This window comes from Hyaena hyaena, unplaced genomic scaffold (assembly GCF_003009895.1).
Source record: "Hyaena hyaena isolate Hyena2069 unplaced genomic scaffold, ASM300989v1 scaffold_21, whole genome shotgun sequence".
In the NCBI taxonomy this organism is placed as follows: Eukaryota; Metazoa; Chordata; class Mammalia; order Carnivora; family Hyaenidae; genus Hyaena; species Hyaena hyaena.
In genome coordinates, this window is record NW_024080653.1 from 1,496,707 (window position 1) to 1,520,462 (window position 23,756).

Genomic DNA, 23,756 nt, shown 5'->3' on the forward strand with positions numbered 1-23,756 from the left:
TTCCAGGCTGCACCAAACCAGGCTGACCTGCACCAGGTTGGGCCAAACCACGCTGGTCCATTCCAGGCTGCACCAAACCAGGCTGAGCTACACCAGGTTGGGCCAAACCACGCTGATCCATTCCAAGTTGGACCAAACCACGCTGATCTGTACCAGGCTGCCTCAAACCATACTGATCCATTCCAAGTTGGACTGAGTCTTGCTGACCCAATCCAGATTGCATCAAACCAGGCTGATCTGCACCAAGCTGTACTAAACCAGATGGATAAACATCAGGGTGTGCCAAACCAAGAGGATATGCACCAGGATGTACCCAGCCACTGGCATATGCACCAGGTTGTTCCAAATCAGGGAGATAAGCACCAGGCTGAACCAAACCACTTTGATCTACAATAGGCTGCATCAAACCACGCTGAGCTGTACCAGGTTGTACCATACCAGACTGATCTGTACTAGGCTGCACCAAACCAATCTGACCTGTACCAGCTGGTACCAAACCACGTTGATCTGCCCCAGCTTGGGTTGCATCATGCTGTTCTGTACTAGGTTGAATGAAACCAGGTGTTTCCAAAGTGGGCTGTACAAAACCTCGCTGATCTGCGGCACCTTGCATCAAACCAGTTGATATCAAACCATGCTGATCTGTGAGATGTGGAACCAATCCACGTTGATCCATGCCAGGCACTGCCAGTCCTTGCTGATCCACACGAAAAGGTACCAGTCCATGCTGAGCCACATCAGGCTGTTGGCCTGTGCCAGGAAGTATCATACCGTGCTGATATGTGCCAAATGGAGCCATCCCAGGTTGACCTGTACTGGGTAGTCCCAATCCTTGCTGATCTCTGCCAGGTACCAATGGTGGGACCATACCATGCTGATCCATGCCAGGTAGTACCAGTTGCTGCTCATCCATTCCAGATGGCATCACACCAAGCTGCCCCACACTGAGCGGTACCACACTGTGTGGGTAAGTGCTACGACGATGGAGCAATTCAAGTTGATCCATGTCGAGGGGCCCTAATCCATGTTGGTCTGTTCTTGGATAGATTTGACCATGGCTAACATGAACACCCCCATACTGATCGGGGTATACGTGAGGAGGCTGATCTCTGATCACGGTGGCTGAGGGTAAGACCTGTTGAACTAGACCTGGGTGTGCCTCTCGTTCATCTTTTCTTAGATGTGCTAAGCTGTGCGGCTGTAGCTCTTGAGTCCTGCGACGATCCGACTCTAGTTTGAAGTGGGACACAGATGGCTGATGGGACTTGGCCGGGCTGGCTTCATCACGGGCCTTTGGGTGCTGTTCTCTACCAGGGGATGCAGTGGCGGGGGCACCTTTGCTTCGTTTCCTGCTAGGTCCTTCAGAGGGGTAGCCTCCGGCACTGCTTCCTGGTAAGGTCCCATCCGAAACACGCCTACCGGAAGAATCCACAGCCTGGTCAGCACTTGAGTGCTTTGCGGAGGCTCCATCATCTGATGTTAAGGAAGACTGCTTTTTGCGTTTAAGGAGTCCCATTGTTGTCTCTGAGCCCTGGTTGAAGAGGAAGACAGAGGTCAGTAACTGCAAATAGAAAGTACTCACTCTAAGATATGAAGGAAAGAAAATCTGGGACAGCTGACTAGGATGACTTAGGGCCTTTGGAGAAACCTCTGGTCCCCAAGACTAAGCCGGACACAAAGACTTTGACATTCTTTTTTTTTAAATTTTTTTTAATGTTTTATTTATTTCTAGGAGAGAGAGAGACAGCGTGAGCAGGGGAGGGTCAGAGAGAGAGGGAGTCACAGACTGAAACAGGCTCCAGGCTCTGAGCTGGCAGTCAGCACAGAGCCCGACGCGGGGCTCGAACCCACAAACCGCGAGATCATGACCTAAGCGAAAGTCGGACGCTCAACCGACTAAGCCACCCAGGAGCCCCCTTTTTTTTTAAATTTTTTAACGTTTATTCATTTTTGAGAGTCAGAGCGCGAGTGGCAGAGGGGCAGAGAGAGAGGGAGACATGGAATCCGAAGCAGGCTCCAGGCTCTGAGCTGTCAGCACAGAGCCCGGTGTGGGGCTCGAACTCACGAACTGTGAGATCATGACCTGAACTGAAGCTGGAGGCTTAACTGAGCCACCCAGGCGCCCCAAGACTTTGACATTCTTAAAGGGCAGGTCTCCAAAGCTTTGAGTAGCTCTGCATTTGCCAGTGGCATCATAAAATGTTACTTTTAAAGTTTATTTACTTTGAGAGAGTATATGCAGGGGTGGGGGAGGGGCAGAGGGAGAGAGAGAATCCACAGCAGGTTCTCCACTGTCAGTGTGGAGCCAGACACGGGACTTGGACTCACGAAACCGTGAGGTCATGATCCGAGCCGCAACCCAGAGTCAGACGCTTACCCGACTTAACCACCCAGGTACCCCGGCACCGCAATATGTTAATTCCCTTCATAAAGGACAGCGGGAACACTACACAATACAAGTGATCCACTCCAACTATTGCTGGGTCTACAAGTAAAGGACATGAGTCATTTTATGAAGCTTAAAGTATAAAGTCTACCCCGTCAGTGGCCCATTGCTGATGGTAAAACTATACGCTGCAGGGCCAGTAAACCATATCTCCAAAATGTAAATGTACAAACTCTTGTAGCCAGAAATTCCATATGTAAGGTTTTCTCTATGGACTTTTACAAAGGGCTGCCGGAATAGGTATTCAGAGTCTGCAGCATTGTTTATGAAAACAGGTTATCAATAGGGGACTGATCTATTTAGGGGGCACACCCATACAGTAGAATACTAAGAATCCGTTAAAAAAAAAAAAAAAAAGGCATTATTTCCATTTCCAGCCCAAATGGAGTAACAGGAGCTGGATTTACCCTCCTGTCTGTAATAACCCAAAGTCAAAAACCAAAAGCACCAACAAGGAAATAAGAGACAATGGATACCAGCTGGTGAAGGCTGGCAGTCCCTGAACGACAGGCAGACCAACTACGTGACCTTTACTGTTGGCTCAGCTCAGTGCCTCCATAGAGTTTCCAGGCTGTCGTGTCAGGAGAGGGACTCCCTGAGTTGAGGGGAGAGAGCTGAACCTTCAGGGAGACAGAGGCAACCAGGGCTCACAGGACAGAGGATCAGAAAGAAAAGACATGCACCTAGAGAGGACTCAGGAGATCTGCAGAGGGTTCCCTTTGGGTATTCAGTACAGAAATGATCAGCATGAAGATGTGAGGAAACTCCCCAAGGTTGGGAAAAGAGCCATCTGCAAGGCTGGAGGGAACGGTGCCCAGACTCTCATGGGGTTGGGAACAGTGCCTGTTTCTATCAGCCAGTTTGGAAAAAAAACCTCCTAATTCAGGGGAGAGTACTCCAAAAGATGTTGCCTCAGCAGTGGAGAATAACCAGCTCTATGCTGAACACTGCTATGGACCCCCTAAGAAAATAACCCAAAACATATGCAGTAAAAGAGACAAGGGAATGAAAGCAGTGCACTAGAATACATTTATGTAACATGGAAGAGACACAATTGAGGAATGGAGGAATAGAAAAGACATGAGACCCATAGAAAACAAACAGCAAGTAGAAGGTGTAAATCTATTTTATCAGTAATTAAACACTCCAATCAGGGTGCTCCTGGGTGGCTCAGCGGGTTAGGCATCTGAGTCTTGATTTCGGCTCAGGTCATGATCTCACAGTTTGTAAGATAGGGCCCTGCACTGGACTCCATGCTGATGGTGCAAAGCCTGGTTGGGATTCTCAAAATAAATAAACTTAAAAAAGAAAAAGAAAAAAAGAAACACTCCAATCCGAAGTCTCCGATCAGAAGGAGATTTGCGGAATGGATTGAAAAACATGGTCACCGAGTGCAGCTTTTTCTTTTTGCATCTGGAGGTGTGTGAGACCTTGTCCGCAGACCAGGCAGCCACAGCCAGGGAGGACATAGCAGCAAGCACCCGTGTCTGTGTCCTGGTGGCAGGGGTGGTGCTGACCCAGTACATATTTACCTTAAAGAGGAACATGAGGCAGAAGCAGCCCCAGATCACTGAGATGGCTGTATCCAAGCCCTGCATCTCTGGACGTTGCATATTGTCTATGCTGTTCTAGGACAAATTCAAGAACAGAACTCGGAGTGCCTTTAAGGACAACTGAATAACCAAGAAATAGCTAATCAGGAATCTGCTGTGTATGTGAAAATGAGGTCAGAATTCCAAAAGAGTTCAGTTCACATTAAGAACCTTCTAAGAGAAGAAATTATCTGTGGTCTTATCAAAGAAGGACCTGCCAGCCTTCAGGTAATAATAGACTTAGATGTGACTCAAAGGAGATTTTCCTATTTCCTAAAAAGGGAAAAGATGCCCACCATGTCATAATATCATTGACGTTTATAAGCTGGTGGCAGATGGAGTTCCAAAAAAGTTACTGCAACAAAAGGGAAAAGATTATGCTACGAAAATTGATCTGTTCCTACCATAGAAGTACCCCTATATGGTTGAATGGTACCCTCAATCACAGGGTTTGCTTATTGTACAAGCTCTAACAAGAGCAGCTGAAAGAAATTGCAGCAGAATCTAATGTATGTTCCAGGAAGGATACGAGAATGTCTTTGATAACCTCCAACAATACTATCCCTTGTTCAAATTTCAGCTGGTACTGATGATGTACTGGAGGGAGTTATCCATCAGGCTGGCGTTTATCACCCAAATGTCAGAATCATGACCAAAATCATGGATTGTGATGAAAACAGGGTTTTCAAAGCACTTAAAGGAGAACTAATTCATGAACTTAACATGGTGCCTCGAACAACACAGAAGATTCTGATCAACTACAAGAGAGTAACAACATAATAAGAGCTCTCCCAGAGCTCTTCTGCTGGGAGCCTCCCAAGGAGGCTTGAGAATGGCAGATGGACGGGATGCCTGGGTGGCTCCATCGGTTGGGCATCTGACTTCAGCTCAGGTCCCGATCTCGTGGTTCGTGGGTTCGAGCCCCTCATCAGGCTCTTTGCTGACAGCTCAGAGCCTGGAGCCTGCTTCGGATTCTGTGTCTCCCTCTGACTCTGCCCCTACCCCACTCACGCTCTGTCTCTCAAAAATGAATAAACGCTAAAAAAAAAAAAAAAAAGAATGGCTGATGGACTAGCCAATGCTAAGCACATTCTGGAAACTGGATATCAAAATGATAGAGTGGGTGAGCTTTTAGAAAAGTACATGGACCCTTATGATACTTCCTTAGTAAAAGATGAACCATTGGATGTAGCCAACACTGTCTTACAGAAGATTCTGCAAAGAAGATTCTGTGAACAAGTGTTCTTCAAGATGATCTCTTTCCTCTGGATGCAAATGATACAAGAACTGCTTGCCCATTCATCTTGCTGCAAAACTCTTATTTATAATATATTTTTGCCCTTGAAGGTTTCCTTTGCACTACTCAGGTATCATCAGATACATTGAATCTGTCAACTGGAAGCTCCTTTTTCTTCACCTCTCTCCATGCACTCTTCACCATGTTTTTTGACAGATTAAACAAACAAACAAATAAACCTTGGGGCGCCTGGGTGGCTCAATCAGTTAAGCATCCGACTTCGGCTCAGGTTGTAATCTCACAGTTCGTGGGTTTGAGCCCTGTGTCCGGCTCTGTGCTGACAGCTCAGAGCCTGGAGCCTGCTTCAGATTCTGTGTCTCCCTCTCTCTACCCCTCCCCTGCTCATGCTCGGTCTCTCTCTCACTCTCTCAAAAATAAATAAACATTAAAATTTTTTTTAAAAAAATGCTCTATAGTGAAGCACTGATGATAAATATGAAATGAAAAGCAAAATAAAAAACAAAACTGATGCATGATCCAATTTATGCTGTCTATAAGAGACAGAAATTAGAGTCAAAGAAACAAACAAGTGGAAAGTGAAAGGATAGAAAACAATAAACCACACAAATAGTAATCAAAAGAGAGCTAGAGGCCAAAAAACAAATAATCCAGTGAAGAAATGGGCTAAAGACATGAACAGACATTTCTCCAATGAAGACATCCATATGGCCAACAGACACATGAAATGATGCTCAACGTCAGTCATCATCAGGGAAATACAAGTCAAAACCACAATGAGATACCACCTCACACCCGTCAGAATGGCTAAAATTAACAACCCAAATGCTGGCGCAACATTTGCTGCAACAACAAATGCTGGTGACGATTCAGAGAAAGAACTCTTTTGTACTGCTCCCGGGAATGCAAACAGGTGTAGCCACTCTGGAAAACAGTATGGAGGTTGCTCAAAAAATTAAAAATGGAACTACCTTATGACTCAGCAACTACACTACTAGGTATTTATCCAAGGGACACAGGTGTGCTGTTTCAAAGGGACACACATCCGATGTTTATAGCAGCACTATCAACAATAGCCAAAGTATGGAAAGAGCCCAAACGTCCAATGATGGATGAATGGATAAAGAAAATGTGGTGTGTGCGCGCGCGCGCGCGCACACACACACACACACACACACAGGAGTATTATGCGGCAATCAAAAAGAATGAAATCTTGCCATTTGCAACTACGTGGATGGAACTAGAGGGTATTATGCTAAGCGAAATTAGTCAAAGAAGGACAAATATCATATGACGTCACTCATATGAAGACCTTAAGATACAAAACAGATAAACATAAGGGAAGGGAAGCAAAAATAATAGAAAAACAGAGAGGGGGACAAAAACATAAGAGACTCTTAAATATGGAGAACAAAGAGAGGGTTACTGGAGGGGCTGTGGGAGGGGGAATGGGCTACATGGGTGAGGAGCATTAAAGAATCTACTCCTGAAATCACTGTTGCACTACAGGCTAACTAACTTGGATATAAGTTTAAAAAAATAAATTAAATTAAAAAAGAGAGGGAGAGCTGGAGGGATGCCTAGCTGGCTGCCAGTAAAGCATGTAACTCTCAATCTTAGGGTTGTGAGTTTGAGCCCCACATTGGGTATAGAAATTACTCAAAAAAAAAAAAAAAAAAAAGACAACAAAGAGTTGGAGTGGCTGTACTAATACCAGACAACATTGTTAACAGAGACAAAGAAAGACATTTTATACTGATAACAAGAGTCAATTCATTAGGAAAACATAATAATTTTAAAAATATATATGAACTCAGCAACAGAGCTCTAATACATTTTTTTTAATGTTTTATTTATTTCTAGGAGATAGAGAGAGAGACAGCGTGAGCAGGGGAGGGTCAGAGAGAGAGGGAGCCACAGACTGAAACAGGCTCCAGGCTCTGAGCTGGCAGTCAGCACAGAGCCTGACGCGGGGCTCGAACCCACGAACTGCGAGATCATGACCTAAGCGAAAGTCAGACGCTTAACCGGCTAAGCCACCCAGGCGCCCCTCTAATACATTTTTAAAAACCTGATGGAATTAAAGGGAGAAAAAAACAATTCAACAATAATAATTGCAGACTTCAATACCCTACTTTCTTTAAATTTTTAAAAAGGTTTTTTATTCATTTCTGAGAGAGAGAGAGAGAGAAAGCATGAGCAAGGGAGGGTCAGAGAGAGAGGGAGATACAGAATCTGAAGCAGGCTCTAGGCTCTGAGCTGTCAGCACAGGGCTGGAACCCATGACCTGAGCCAAAGTCAGACGCTTAACTGACTGAGCCACCACGGCGCCCCTTTTAAAGTTTTTAAGGTACATTTTTGAGAGAGAGAAAGAGAGTGCAAATAGGGGAGAGACAGACAAAGAGGGAGACACAGAATCCAAACAGGCTCCAGGCTCTGAGCTGTCAGCACAGGGATGAACATAGGGCTCGAACCCATGAACCACGAGACCATGACCTGAGGCAAAGTCAGAGGCTTAACCAACTGAGCCACCCAGGCGCCCCAATACCCCACTTTCAATAGGGATAGAATAGGCAGAAGATCAAGGAAATAGAAGACTTGAGCCAACTGGACCAGCAAATATCTGTACGACACTTCATGTAACAAGACCTGAATAAGCCTTTTCCACAACAGACCACATGTTAGGTCACTAGAACACAAAAACACAAAAGCACGGGAAAAAGATGTTTTCAGTCACATAGAGCTTCAATACAAGCTGAAATTCATCAGCGGCAGACTCTCACTACAAGAAATGTTAAATGAAATCCTTCAGGCAGACAGAAAATGATACCAGATGGAAACGTGGATCTTCACAAAGGGACCAAAAGCACTGGAAATGGAAACTACATGGATGAATCTATAAGATGGTTTTCTTATGACTCAAATCTCTTTGAAAGATAATTGAACAAAATAAAGAAAAACGTAGGATTTATAACACCTGTGGAAGTAGAATGCATGACAACAATAGCATAAAGCATGAGTTGGCAAACAATGGCCATGGGCCAAATCCAGCCCATCATCTGTTTAGGTTTTTTTTTTAATATATATTTTTTAAATTTATTTCTGAGAGAGAGAGAGAGAGAGAGCGTGAGCAGGGGAGGGTCAGAGAGAGAGGGAGACACAGAATCTGAAACAGGCTCCAGGCTCTGAGCTGGCTGTCAGCACAGAGCCCGATGCGGGGCCCGAACCCACAAACCGTGAGATCATGACCTGAACTGAAGCCGGACGTTTAACCGACTGAGACACCCAGGTGCCCCTCCTTCATCTGTTTTGTAATGACAGTTTATTGGGACACAGGCACACTGATTCATTGTGTATTGTTTATGATTGTTTTCCCATAATAACGAGAGTTGAGCAATTGTGACAAAGACTGTATGACCCACAAAACCTAATATATTTACTTGCTTCCTCCAGAAAAAGTTTGCTGACCCAAGAAATAAGTCTTATGCTATGTGAAGGTGGACTGTGATTAAACTAAAGATGTATAAGTCTATAAACTCTAAAGCAACCACTAAAATAACAAAGACTTGGGGCACCTGGGTGGCTCAGTCAGTTGAGTGACTTTGGCTTAGGTCATGATCTCATAGTTTGTGAGTTTGAGGCCCACCATTAGGCTCCCTGATGTAAGCACAGAGCCTGCTTCAAATCCTCTATCCCCATTTCTCTCTCTCCCTGCCCCTCCTTGCACATGCTCTCAAAAATAAATAAAACATTAAAAAAATAACACACACTCAACCGACTGAGCCACCCAGGCGCCCCTAAAAAAATAACATACAATAACAAAGACTTAGAGCTAATAAGCCAGCAAAAGAGGTTACAAACAAAAACACTGAAATAATACAAAAGAAGAAGACAAAGAGGGAAAAAGGAACAAAAAGCAGATGGAACAATAGAACACTAATAGGATGATAACCCTAATCATATCAGTAATCACATTAAATATAAATGACCTACTAAACAGCCTGATTAAAAAGCAGAGATTGTCAGATTGCTTAAAAAAGCAAGACCAACTACATGCCACTTATAAGAAAAAAAACTTCAGGGGCACCTGGGTGGCTCAGTTGGTTAAGCGTCTGACTTCAGCTCAGGTCATGATCTCATGGTTCGTGAGTTCAAGCCTCTGTGATGACAGCTCAGAGCCTGGAGCCTGCTTATCCTATTACTAGGATAAAATGGTGATTTTTTCATATAGGGAGATCAATTCATCAAGAGAGCATAACAATCCTAAATACTTGCACACCTAATAACAGAGCTTCAAAATATGTAAAGCAAAACTTGACAGAACTACTACAAGGAGACATGGATAAATCCACAATTATAGTCAGAGATTTCACTACCTTTCTCTTGGTAATTGACAAGTAGGCAGAAAATCAGCAAGGACACTGTATTCATTTTCTGGAGCTGCTATAACAAACAAACTGGGTGCCTTAAACAACAGAAATTTGTTGTCTCACAGCAGTTCTGGAGGTCAGGAGGTTGAGATCCAGGTGTGGCAGGGGTGGTTCCTTCTGAAGCTGAGAGGGAGAATCTGCTCCAGACTCTTTTCTAGCCTCTGGTGGCCTCAGGCATTCATTGATGGCTATCTTCTCCCAACCATCTCAGGACAATCATTTTCTCTCGATATGTGTCTTTCTGCCCAAATTTCCCCCTTTTATAAAGACTCATTTATATTGGATTAGGGTTCACCTTAATGACCTCATCTTAACTGGATCTTCTGCAAAGGCCCCATTTCCAAATAAGGCCTCATTTATGGGTAGTGGGGGTTAGGACTTCAACACCTTTTGGGGTGGAGGGGACACACAGTTTAACACTAATGGGTTCAGTAAACTTGAACAACACTATAACCCACTTGCTCTGACTGACATTTATTGGATACTTCCCCCAAGGACAGCAGAGGACACATGGCTCTCAAGTGCACACAAAACATTTACCAAGATGGATCATATTTGGGGACATAAAATACACATCTATCAATTGAAAAGGATTCAGATCGGGTGAAATGGACTAAATGGGTAAGAGGCATTAAGGAATCTACTCCTGAAATCACTGTTGCACTACATGCTGACTAACTTGGATATAACTTTAAAAAATAAAAAAAAAAAAGTTTTTTCAAAAGGATTCAAGTTGTACAAATTATATTCTCTGACCACAATAGAGTTAGAAATCAGTGACAGAAAGATCATTGGAAAGTCCCCAAATATTTAGAAACAAAATAACAGACTGGAAAATAGATCATGGATTAAAGAAGAAATCAAAAGGGATATAGAAAGTATTTTGAACTATATACTAGAATTTGTGGGATGCTGCGAGAGCAGTACTTAGGGACATATTTATATAGCACTAAATGCCAATACTGAAATAGAAAAAAGCCTCAGCTTGCACTTTAAGGAACTAGCAAACGAAGGGCAGATTAAACCCAAAGCAAGCGGAAGAAAGGAAATGTTAAAGATCTGAGCAGAAGGCAGAAAACAAGAAGGAAAATCAATAAAATGAAACAGCAAGTAATTTGAGTAAAGCAATATAACTGATAAACCTCTAGAGAGACTGATGAGCAATGAGAGAGAAAAGACATAAATTACCAACATCAGGAATGTCATCAAGGAAATGCAAATTAAAACAGGATCTCACTATACAACTATTAGTATGGCCAAAATCTGGAACGCTGAAAAGAGCAAATCATGGCAAGGGTACGGAGCAACATGAACTTTCCATTCATTGTTGGTCGGAAGGCAAAATGGCACAGCCACTGTAGAAGACAAGTTGGTGGTTTCTAACATATTCTTTCTATATACTGGCAATCATGGTGCTTGGCATTTACCCAAAGGAGTGGTACCCTTACGTCCACACAAAAGCCTGCACACAGATATTTACAGCAACCTTATTCATAATGGCCAAAACTTGGAAACAAAAAAAATGCCCTTCAAGCAGGTGAATGGGTAAGCAAATTGTGGTCCGTCCCAGACAAAGGAATATTATACAGTGCTAAAAAGAAATAAGCTATATCAAGTCATGAAAAGACATGGAGGAAACTTGGGGTGCCTGGGTGGCTCGGTTGATTCAGCATCCGACTTGATTTTGGCTCAGGTCATGATCCCAGGGTTGTGGGACTGAGCCCTGTGTAGGGCTCTATGCTGAGCATGGAGCCTGCTTAAGATTCTCTCTCTCCCTCCCTCTGGCCCTCTCCCCTGCTCACATGTGCTAATTAAAAAAAAAAAAAAAAAAAAAAAGACACGGAGGAGACTCAAAATCATATTACTAACTGAAAGAAGCCAATCTGAAAAGGCCACGTGCTGTGTGATTCCAACTATGTGACATTCTGGAAAAGGCAAAACTATGGAGACAGTGAAAGGATCGGTGGTTACCAGTGGGGATGGGGAAGGAAGAATGATGGATGGAGCAGAGAGGATTTTTAGGGCAACGAGACCCGTGTGGTACTACAGTGGTGGAGCCATGGCATTATACATTTGTCCAAACCCATACATTGTACAACACCAAGAGTCAACCTTAATTAAAAGTATGCACTTTGAGGGGCACCTGGGTGGCTCAATCAGTTGAGCGTCTGACTTCAGCTCAGGTCATGATCTCACGGCTCATGGGTTTGAGCCCTGCATCAGGCTCTGTGCTGATGGCTCAGAGCCTGAAGCCTGCCTCGGATTCTCTGTCTCCCTCTCTCTGCCCCTCCTCTGCTCATGCTCTGTCTCTCTCTGTCTCTCAAAGATAAACATTAAAAAACAAAACAAAACAACTATGGACTTTGAGTGACATTATGAGTCTGCATAGTTTCACCAGTTGTAACAAATGCACGCTCTGGTGGGGGATGTTGTTAGTGGGGGAGGCTATGCATGTACGTATGTGCAGACGGCATGTGGGAAATCTTTATACCTTCTACTCAATTTCTTTATTATTTTTTTTAAAGCAGGCTCCACACCCAATGTGAGGGCTGAACTCACACCCCCGTGGTGAACAGTCACATGCTCGACCAACAGAGTCCACCAGGCATCCCTATACCTTCTACTCAATTTTGCCATGATCCTAAAACTCAAAAAAGGCAAAGTCTATTTTTTTAGGTCAATTTTTAAATGTGGGGGAACACATCCCACTCCATAAGCCACAGCTGGTAGCTGCTCCACTGCCCTCTTTTAGGCACATCTAATCCCGACCAGAGGCTGTGTTGTGATCCCCATGACAATCCTTTTTTAGTCAGGATCCAAGTTCCAATGATTATAATCTTTTTTCCCCTTGATTTTTTTTTTTTTTTTAAGTAATCTCTATTCCCAATGTGGGGCTCGAACTCACAATCCCAAGATCTAAGAATGGCATGCTTTATGGACTAAACCAGTCAGGGGCCTCCCTCACTTCCCAATGATGATAATCTTAAATGTCATCTGCGACTTGTTCCAAATCTGTTGACCAGCATCTGCGAAGCCACAAAAATGCACAGCTCTTGGTAGGGGACTCTGGCCAGGTGAGGTTGGCACCACCCAGTGTTAGTGAGCACTTCCCGGACCCTGGGAGACCTTAAAACCCTTGCAAAGCAATTCCCTACTATTCACAAAGCACCTACAAGATCCCAAGAAGCATGAAAGATTTACAACATCTCAGGACCTCACCTTGGCAGAGCTTTCCAGGAGGCACAATACTTCCCCTCTGAGGTCAGACGCAGCCTCACTGGTACTTCCTGGCCCACCTGCAATCCCAGCGCTGGAACTACTCAGTGAGGCCCCAAACCATCTAACAGAAACACCAGTTCAATGTCCTAGACTCATTCCCTGCTGCTGTATCACAAATTACCACGGACACCGACACCGAAAACAACGCTAGTTTAGAGTTTCTTATCTCACTGTTTCCGTGGGTCATGAGTCTGGACAGGTTTTATCTGTGTTCTCTATTAAGGTCTCAGCCTGCAATCTAGGCCAGGCTGTGGCCTTATCTGAGGTTCGGCGCTGTTGCCAGAATTCAGCTCCCCGTGCCTGGCTGCGGCTCTTAGCTCTGAGAGGCCGCTCTCAATCCCAGCCACATGCTCCCCAACACAGGTGCTGGACTCTGGTTTTACTTACTTGACAAGGGTTCGCCTGATTAGGTCAAGGCCACCCAATCCCTCCTTAGATTGACTCAAAGTCAATTGATTAGCAGCCTAATTACGGGAGAGATATCATATCATATCCACAGGTTCTGCCCACACCGGAAGTGATGATACAAGGTGTGCACAGCAGAGGGTGGGAGTCTTGGCAACCATCTTAGGGTTCTGCCTGTCACCTAGACAGGCCTCCTGGACTTAAATGAATCACTGCAAACAACAACAGCCAAAAGAGAAGGAAGGAAGGAAACTAATTTTGAAGACAAGTCTTAAAAGACACTCAATGCATTAATGTATTGCTGGTGTTGGAAAACCATTCCAGACCCAATTGCTAAGGACTTTGTGTCCAGGTTACTGCCCGACATTCAGAAATAAGAATATCAGGAAAGCTCAGCTACACCTATGAGAATAGCCAATCATTCATGAACTGTCCCCAAGAGGAAGAAGGGGACTGTATTAACACGTTCCTGATGGCTGCCATTACAAATTGCCCCACAACTTAGTGGCTTCAAAGAACACACATTTCTTATCGTACAGTTCAAAAGGGCAGAATTCCAAAGCTAGTTTCACTGGGCTGAGGTCAAGGTGACTGGCAGGGCTGCTGACTGGCAGGTTCTCGGCACAATCTGCTTCCATGTCTTCTCCAGCTTCTTAAGACTTGCTGGCATTGCTTGGCTTGTGCCTGCATGGCTCCAACCTCTGCTTCTATGGCCACATCTCCTTCCCCTCCTTGGTAGTGGGATCTTCTGCCTCCTTCTCATCAGGACCTCTGTGATCACACCCCTGGGCCCACCCAGATGATCCAGAATAAGCTCCCATCTCAAGATCCTTAACTACTTCACGTCCGCCAGGTCCCTTTTGCCATGGAAGTCAACGTTATTCAGCTTTTCATGGTGCCTAAAACCAAAGTTACAGTTTGCAATCCTGGGAAAATGGGTACAACAGTTATGATGGGGGGAGGGAATGGGGTTTTAGAGAAGTAGGTCATTTTTGTTACTGGCATCCGATGAGACCCATGTCTTATCTTAGGATCACGGGAATTGAAAATAACAGGTGCCAGGGCTGACCTCCTAATACGAACCATGCTTCAGACTCAGCTCCTGGATTTCTAAACAACAAATTATAACTACACACCTTCCTTCCAGCTGGGAAAACCTGGAAGACAGCCATCTGTTGCTCTGTGCCTTATACCCTGCACCAAGTTCAAGGGTTTTGGAGGCGGAGATGCCAGGCCCTTTCTGTTAAGACAACTTATCAACTCTCTCACCTTCCAAGATTGTCAATACCGTAGGACCTTCCTACCAAAGTGTATCTCGTGCCGGCTCTCCTTACTTCAGCAAGCCTATGGTGGTGTCATTTATGACGGACCATCAATTTACGTACTGGTAGCAAAAGGAAAATGCTCCCAATTAATTACAAAATACCATCAACTCAAAAGATACAACCTGATTTCAGAGATGCTAAAATGTGAAGTGGAAAAATGTGAGGGAAAACGTGCATCTTGGAATCAATGGGTCTATTTTGAGTCAAAATACATTTCTTTTGAGCCCCTCCTTCCCTGTTAACCTGTTAGTTTGTGATCCAAACAGCGAGGATGTCCGATGAACTCCTCTCTACACAGGATGGATCTAGTGCTACTTCCTAGACTGGGGCTTTCGGTCCTTTCTGCCTTAAGAGAGATCCATGCCCCCAAACCATGGAACCTGCCTACTATTTCCATGGCCCCCAGACATTATAACATTTTAATTTCTGTTTCCTTGGGGATGTGCCATTTTGCCCAGGAAGTTGAAAGCAGGGTCAGTCTTATGAAGCCCTTCCTCACTTGCTCCACTCTTCTTTGCAAAGGTCCTGAAGCAGAAGATAATCTAAACGCTGATCACAACTTCACAGGTGATCACCTGCCCTCAATGAAGTCCTAAAAATAAGTTCTCATTTTTGCTTTCTACTCTATTTAGAGGCCACAAAGCTTTGAAGAGAAAATGTCCATCACCTCGGACTTGGTATTTCTGCAACAGAACGTCTGTGCTCAAGGTCCATGGGCCTGGTGAAATGGTCGCTGAAAGATTCTTCCCTTGTTCAATGCCTGTCACAGAGGGATCTAGCTGGAAATTCAGATCCATCACCGTGATGACAGGAAAGTGAGGAAGCTTCTTCCGCCCTTACGCAAGTTTCGATTCATGGACTCGGGTCGGCTCTTCTTGGTTCTGACCATTAGAAGAAGTACAGGAGGAGGAGGAAAGAAAGAGCAGCAGCAGACGCAACATCATCATTCTTGGGTATATGTGAGAAATACGCCCACCGACCCAATCAAAGGAGGGAGGCAGAGTCTCCGAGGACAGTGACGTGAGGCGTTAATCAACAAAGGTTTAACCAATGTTTTGCAAGAGCAGGTATCTGATGGACAGGCACACTGGGGGCAGTTACAGCAGACAATTTATCTCCTAGCGCACAAGTCCCTCCCCTGATTCCTCACTGGCTGAGTACTACAGAGGTTACAGCCTTACCTGGAAGTCGCCTATGCCCATGTAAGGCAAAAAAAGTACTGGAACAAAAATATATTCTTTAAGGAGACACAGAGATTTCAGTTCTTTGGCACATGCTCATTGCAAAGCCCATGAAAATAAGCCCTCCAATCAGAGAGGGGGAGAACCAGGAAGTGAAGTATCTTAAAGGTTTGGGGCTCCATTGTGGGGAGGGGAGTTCATACATGTTCCAATAGATTGTAAACCCTATTGTTAATTAGACAGCACGGCTTTTATCTGGTATTTCTGAAAACGAATCATCTCCTTTCTCGCAGTATACATAGTTGTAAAGAGCACCCTTTGCCCCTCAGAATACGCCTTTGGCAAGCACTGGGCTGCGTCCTCAAGTACATTCAACTCCTGAGAGGGGCACGTTCCTTCTCAGGTCTGAGCCCCCACACTGTTGCGGCTACGTGTATGCTGGCAGCCTTCTTCCTCCAGATCAAAACATGACTCCTTTCTCACGTCCGGCGTTCCTGATATGGTATTGACTCCTCCGTGCTGATCACATCTGTACTCACCATCCTAGCATGAGTCCTGATCCCCTACTTAGGATGTGGGCAGATGGGGCGCCTGGGTGGCTCCGTCGGTTGAGCGTCCGACTTCGGCTCAGGTCATGATCTCACGGTTTGTGGGTTCGAGCCCCGCGTGGGGCTCTGTGCTGAATGCTTGCTCAGAGCCTGGAGCTTGTTTCAGTTTGTGTCTCCCTCTCTCTCTGCCCCTCCTCTGACTGCTCTCTCTCTAAATAAACTTTAAAAAAAAACCAAAAACGCTGAGTATTGAAATCCTAATTTCCCACCAACAGTGCAAGAAAGATTGGCCTCCAGCGTGTCTGTTGTGTTTCCTCAGCCTGAGACGCGACACTCTCCACTGCATTCATTTTGGTCTGTGCAGTAGGTGGACTCATCATGACCAGAACGTGTTCTCTTGCTTCTCAAAACTGTTTTCACATTTATAATTTATGCTTGTTTGCTCCTGGGGTTGTTCAGGATTATGAGCAGCTGTCAAAACAGACACCTTCTTACCTCTGGAGAAGCGAAAATGTCTACAGGAGCTTATGTTGTGCTTATTTATAGTCTGGCACATGCCTCCTGCTGGCACCTTGAAAAAAATACGTGGTTCACTTAAAACGGGATACTGGTATGTGTAAAAAAGCTTGGCTTTAAAAAAAAAAAACAACAGCAGCAGCGAAAGCAGAGGCAACCTTTTTCTAGGCCATTCCTTTTGTTTGCAGTATCTTCTTCCAACTCCTTCTGAGGCTGCTTTCCTCTGAAGATGTGCCCCCGTTCAAAAAGCACCCACGTTATAGTTGACGTGCCCCAGATGGCCACGTGGTGGCGCCAAAAGGTGCACTCTCTCCCTAGTTTGTGTGGGTGCTGGAGGCAGGGAGAGGGTGGTCCTTTCTGAGTAATTCAGAGGGACGAAGCCAGCAGAAGGGGGATGTCCAGATCTAAAGGGCAACCGATCCTCGTCCTTGAGGGCCATTTGCGAATATCCATTTTATTCAGGCGGAGACAGGGTGGGGATCTAAAAACGAACTGGTGGCCCCGTGCACTGCCTTAGGACGGACAGGCCTATGCATGCATCCGTGTGTCAAAGTCATCAGCACGGGGCCCCTAGAGATGTATTTCCAGGGTGGTCATCTTTGTCCACTAAGAGCGAAGGGACTCGGGCATCTCAAGAACAGACTGTGAAAATGGGGCGCCTGGGTGGCTTAGTCAGTTAAGCGTCTGACTTTTGCTTAGGTCAAGATCTCGCGGTTCATGGGTTCGAGCCCCGTGTCGGGCTCTGTGCTGACTGTCAGCTCAAGCCTGGAGCCTGTTTCAGTCTGTGACTCCCTCTCTCTCTGACCCAACCCTGCTCACGCTGTCTATCCCTCTCTCCTAGAAATAAATAAAACATTAAAAAAAGTAAAAAAAAAAAAAAAAAAAGAACAGACTGTGAAGGAACTCTGAAAAGCTACGAAAGCAAATCAAAACAAGACTCGCGCACCATTTTCCATCCAACTGGGGAAAAAACGGGTACTGGAAGACAGGGCTGGTGGGGACCCAAGAATCAAGTTCCCTCCCACATTGTTGGTGGGGGTTCAAGTTGGAACCATATCCGCGGAAGACTGTTGGGCAAACATTAGCCAAATCACAAACCCACGTTCTGTTGCTAGGAATTTACCCTGCGAGCCTGTTTACATGTGTGAAGGTCACGTTGGAACATGGTTTGCTACAAGATAGGGGGAAAAAAAGACCCACTTAAAACACCCATGATAGGAAACACGAAATTATAAACATTGACGTAATGGAATATTGTGCAGTAGTGAAAAGGGAGCGGGTCAGGGGAGCCCCACCCGAGACCACTGCCCATTTGTTCACCCCTTGTGAGGCCCTCCAGCCATCAGTAATGGCTTGCTCCAGCTCCTGCCAGGTGACCATGGTGACTTCTTCTCCAGCAGGCATCAGACTCAGCTTCCGGCCCACTATATCCTGACAGGAATCGACAACAAGAAGACAGAGAGACAGACAGACAGACACACACACACACACACACACACACACACAACCCTAGTTTAGTCCCTGAAAGCTTTAGGAACAGAAGAGAATCCATAGCCCCTGCCCCGAGGAGAAGACAAAAGAAGTGTCACTGTCCTTCACGTGACCAGTGATCTTGGGCAGCCAGTTTCCTGCCCCTGGTGGGGACGCCCAGGCAGGGATGGGGAGGATTTCCCCTCTGTCTAGGGGCAGTGCCCAGAGGGACACAGATCTCTGGGGTGGGAGTCCAGACACCCTCCCCGACCGCCTTCTTGAGGGCCCTTTGTCACAGAGCTTGCCCATATTACCAGGAAATGGTCCCGTTCTCTGATTATCTTCTCCAGTTCATCCATCCTCTGGAAGACTTTCTGGAAGAAGAGCTCAGAGATGGAGGATCAAAAGAGCCCATTTTGTGCCCCCGCCCATCGCCCCATGCACACCCAGGGGAGAAGAAAGGAGGTGTGCTGATCTGAGAGCAGTGGACGGTAGAGAGGAGGGTGGGAAGTCAAGGCTCCTCGTTTCCTTTCCAGGCAACTACAGGAAGGGAAGTGAGGGTGGGGGGCGGGGGAGGCCTGGGGGACAGCGTGCCAAGAGCAAATGCTAACACAGGGATGGAGCCTTGGGTCCTGGGGTTCATTCCACCCTACCCAGCAAGGAAAGAAGCATCCCAGCACTGTGAACCAGGCTGACTAAGCCTCTCAAGGACAAAAATGATCAGTGGTATTTCCAGGGTGTCTGAACGCCTGTGGGGTTTAAAGAGAAAAGCACCCTCAAAGAAGTAAGACAAATTGCTAAAACTTAAGTTGCTCCGTATGACTTCTGCAAACCTCCAGAAGGTAGGCATCTCAAGGTAAAAACACGACTTTAGTCTAAAAAAAAAAAAAAGAAAAGAAAACCCCCAAACACCGCATTTCAAAAAGAAAAGCTTCCCAGAGCAGAAGAGTCCCGCTGGGCGCTCAAGGCCTGGGACCAGGGTAGAAGGCGGTCAGTGGGCAGAAGTCCCCTGGAGGGTCCTGGCCCCCCACCGCCTGCTTTGAGCTGTTCTTTCTTCCCTTCAGTCTCTGGGGGGGCAGAGGAGGTTCTTCCTAATTGCCCCTCCCCCTCCTCGCAGCTCCAAGCCCCTGGGTGGCCCCCTGAGGGCCTGACATAGGAGCTTCCGGTTCCTACAGCGCCTCTGAAAGTTCTCCGAGAACTTCCTTCTCCGAGACAACGAAGTTCCAAGTGCAGGCGCGGCTGCTGGTGGGACCACGGCGCGCTCTCCACCTCCGGCCCTTCTCTAGGACTGAGCTTGTTTAAAGGAAATTCGCTCAAAGAATACTTTGAGAAGTTGCCAAAGTTGCCAGCTCCCCCCCCCCCCCCCCACTGGGCCGGTTCAGGATCCACGGGTGTCTGAGAAGCGGTGGTGGAGGGGCGAGGAAAAGCGCGGCGTGGGAAGGGGCGACTCAGATCCGCGAGGCGGGGGCCCCCTACCGCCGCACTCAGCGGGGCGCCTCACCTCGGATTGGTCCTGCGCCTTTTCCTTGGCCTCTTTCAGGGTTTTCACATCTTCTATGACATCGTGCAGCATCTCCATGGCCTGCGAGATGGAGAAGGGCCGCTGGGAGGCCAGGCGGCCCCCCACCCCCACCCCACGCCCCCCTGCTGGGGCGCCCTCCCCTCCAGCCTGGGGAGAGGCCTGGGCTCTCACCTTGGTGCCGCTGGGCGGCTCGCCGCCCTTCCCGAATTTCCTCGAGCCTCCTCGCGCCCTGTGCGGCACCAGCTGGGCCATCTCGTCGTCCAGCCGGTGCTGGGAGTCCGTGGGCCGCCAGTCGGCGGGGGCGGCGAGGTGCTGCATGTGGCTCACGACGCCCTGCACCTGGCCCGCGACGGCCTTGAGCTGCTTGCCCAGGTCCTTCACCTGGCCCTCCAGCGCCTGCGGCCTCGGCAGGCTGCCGCGCGCCTTCTCTTTGGGCGCAGCCAGCTGCGGGGCGCTGAGCACGGCCCGCGGGGGCTCCGGGGCGCCGCGGCTCAGCGCGGGCAACGGCGTCTGGAAGTCGGTGCGCTCCGCCTGCAGGTCGAGCTTGCGGAGCATGGCCACGATGAGCGTGTGCAGGGCCGTGAAGTTGACGGCGCCCGCCTCCGGGGTGCCGATGGCCAGGTCGGCCAGCTCCCGGAGGGAGACCCTGGCGGCCGCCATCGCGGGCGGGACCCTGCGCCTTCTCAGCGGGGGCCCGCGCCCGCCACGGCCCCCTCACTGCCCGCAGCGCCCCTGGCGCTTTCCGGAGCCCCAGTCACGGTATGCAGCCCGCGGAGAAGCCGGAGAGGAAGCGCTTTGCTCCCAGGGACCCGCGCCCGCCTCCCCGGCGGGGCAGGACCCCACCTGCCCTCCGCCGTGCTGTCTCCGCGCTCCTGTCTCCCAGCTATCCGCGCTTGAGCCCGGGGCCGCCCTCCCCTTGCTCAGGGTCGCGACCGGTGTGGACGTTTGGAACGGGAGGGACGGCCCCGTTCGCTGCCCGGCTGTGATCGCACCCCGCGCGCGCGGAGGGTTCTACTTATGAATGCGCGCGCCGAGCACCTCTGCGGGACCTGCCCTTAAGCGAAGCCACCCCCAAGCTCGCCAGGAGGGCCCGCCCTAGTGGGGTCCGGGGAAGCCTTGGCCATATCCGGAGGCACCACCATTGTCAGTGAATGCTCCTAAAGGGGCTGCGGGCATGTGCCGAGGAATTGCTATCGGGAGCACAGCATTTGGGGAGGGGGAGCCCTCCCTTAACCCCCCATTCATTCACTCGGCCGCCGCAAACAGAAAGATTTAAGGGACACCATGTGTGTCCTTGGCTCGTTCCATTATTCAGGGCAGCGGCGGGTATGTCTAAGGGGTGCAGTCCTGACTGAGACCTTGGCCTCTTGGGGACGTTTCCTCCTCACTGCTTCATCAGAAAGGAGGGGAACTCAGGAAAGACCACTCACTACCCAGGCAGCTCCGCTCAGCCACCACCTGGCAGACCTTTCCCACGCTACCCTGGCCTAGTTCATCATCTGGTCAAGCGCCAGCGTTTCAGCTCATTACAAGGCAGTAGACAGGACTAGAGGAATTTGGTTCTCAGCAACTGGGGCTCGTCTTCCCCATACCAGATTCTTCCAGGAAACAAAATTTCAATGTTTAGTATATTCAGGGAGGGAAAACCTGTGTAAAAATGCGTACTATTTTAACTAACTTTCAAGTTCAAAGTTTTAGGGGCGCCTGGGTGGTTCAGTGGGTTGAATGTCCAGCTTCGGCTCAGGTCATGATCTCACAGTTTGTGGGTTTGCGCCCCACGTCGGGTTCTGTGCTGACGCCTCAGAGCCTGGAGCCAGTTTCGGATTCTGTGTCTCCCTCTCTCTCTCTCTGCCCCTCCCCCACTCATGCTCTGCCTGTCTCAAAAAAAACAAGACAAAAAACCCCCCAAAACCCCATATTCAAAGTTTTAGCCTCAGCAGTAAAGTTTAATTGAAACCCTTCATTCCCCCCCCACCCCCCAGCCAAGTGTTCCCTGGGAGTGAAGAGGATCATCAGTCTATAACCTACCGGAAGGTTAACACCCAAGCATTTTCCTCCATCGCCATAGTCCTAGCACCTGACACCCCACAGGCCTTCACACGGTTGAAGATACTGTCAAAAGAACAAATTCTTGGGGCACACGGGGGGCTCAGTTGGTTAAGTGTACGTGTCCGACTTCAGCTCAGGTCATGATCTCATGGATCCACTCTCATGTGGGGCTCTGTGCTGACAGCTCGGAGCCTGGAGCCTGCTTTGGATTCTGTGTCTCCCTTTCCCCTTCCTCCACTCATGCTCTCTCAAAAAACAAAGCATTAAAAAAATAATAATAAAAAAGACCAAATTCTTTGCATATACTCAAGGCCAGATCACAAAGTGAGAGCCTTGTGATAGAGCATCCGCTGTCCTGGAGACTGCAGAACACGGGCTGCTCAATTCTGAGTTCGGTGACTTTCCAGAAAGATGTCACCCCTGCTACTGCTATGACAACGTTAGCTCTGGCCAGAATGTCAACTCCCTGGGTCCTCATGGTTTCGTTTTCAGATCCGAGACACTTGGCACCGTGCCAGGCATATATTAGGACCCACTAAATGGCAACAGAAAGGGCATATACAAATATATTCTAACTCGAGGAAATAAATTCTACTGCATGCTTCTGCTAAATAAGTACATATAAACATCTGTGTTCTTACAGACAGGAAAATAAGCCCTTAGCCGTCGGATCCAAACCTCCCTTTTCACAGCAGACGACAGAGGCCCAGGAAGCAGGCATCTGCCCGTTACATCAGAACTGGTTTCCTGAGTAAGTCTACCGCTCCTCCTCTACCACCGTGCGATATGAAAATCAAGTTCTTGCTCAAAACTCTCCTACTTGGGACTATTAACAGAAGGCAACATGCGTGCTTGAAAAGGATGATGTGCTCAAAGTCTTGACCGTGGCTTGGGAACCTTCCACCATTAGGAAGGGGATAAAAATGTCAAGGAAACATCCCTGCAGAGAAATACAATTGTACAAAGAAGCCAACTGTCTTTCTCTCAGGAACAGAACCAACACGCAATCCCGGCTCGCTGCCCAACAGACTCTGCTCCTTCCTGTAATGTCAGTCTGTCCCGGATTCGACCGAAGGTTTAAAAGGTCTACCTGACCATGTGCTATCAACTAGAATCCTAATTTTATTTTTTAAAAAATGTTGACATTAATGGGGCGCCTGGGTGGCTCAGTCGGTTAAGCGTCTGACTTTGGCTCAGGTCATGATCTCATGATTCATGGGTTCGAGGCCCGTGTCCGGCTCTGTGCTGACAGCCAGCTCAGAGCCTGGAGCCTGCTTCAGATTCTGTGTCTCCCTCTCTCTCTGACCCTCCCCTGCTCATGCTGTCTCTCTCTCTTAGAAATAAATAGAAAACATTTAAAAAAATGTTTAAGAGAGGACATGTGCGTGTGAGCAGGGAAAGGACAGAGAGAGAGAATCCCAAGCAGGCTCCTCGCGGTCAGCGCAGAGCCTGACACGGTGCACGATCTCACAAACCATGAGATCATGACCTGACCCAAAATCGAGTCGGGCGCTTAACCGCCTGAGCCACCCAGGAGCCCTGTGACTGGGTAATTTTAAATGCTGGGTAGAAGGGTCAAGTACAGCCCTAAGTAATGAAATACCCGTCAGTGTCACTTGTCACCCAAGAAAAAGTATAGCGGGTCCTATAGTTTTTTTTAATTTAGATTTTTAAAATCTATTGTTCCAACAAGGATGTGACTTGGACGCTTAGGAAGTAGGGTTTGAGACCAGCCATG

At 47.6% G+C, this 23,756-nt stretch overlaps 1 protein-coding gene and 1 pseudogene across 1 annotated transcript in view; one reads left to right on the plus strand and one right to left on the minus strand.

The window, feature by feature from the left end:
* QRICH2 (glutamine rich 2) overlaps positions 1-20,629 on the minus strand; it is a 33,472-nt gene extending 12,843 nt beyond the window's left edge. Inside the window, exons 1-6 of the mRNA XM_039226272.1 lie at positions 20,141-20,629; positions 19,949-20,029; positions 18,762-18,821; positions 18,298-18,408; positions 871-1,531; positions 28-831 (exon numbers count right to left, since the gene is read on the minus strand). Coding sequence (XP_039082203.1) covers positions 28-831; positions 871-1,531; positions 18,298-18,408; positions 18,762-18,821; positions 19,949-20,029; positions 20,141-20,629 — 2,206 coding nt within the window. The remainder of the gene's footprint in view (positions 1-27; positions 832-870; positions 1,532-18,297; positions 18,409-18,761; positions 18,822-19,948; positions 20,030-20,140) is intronic.
* Positions 3,827-17,188, plus strand: LOC120228109 (annotated as a pseudogene).
* Positions 20,630-23,756: the final 3,127 nt, after the last annotated feature.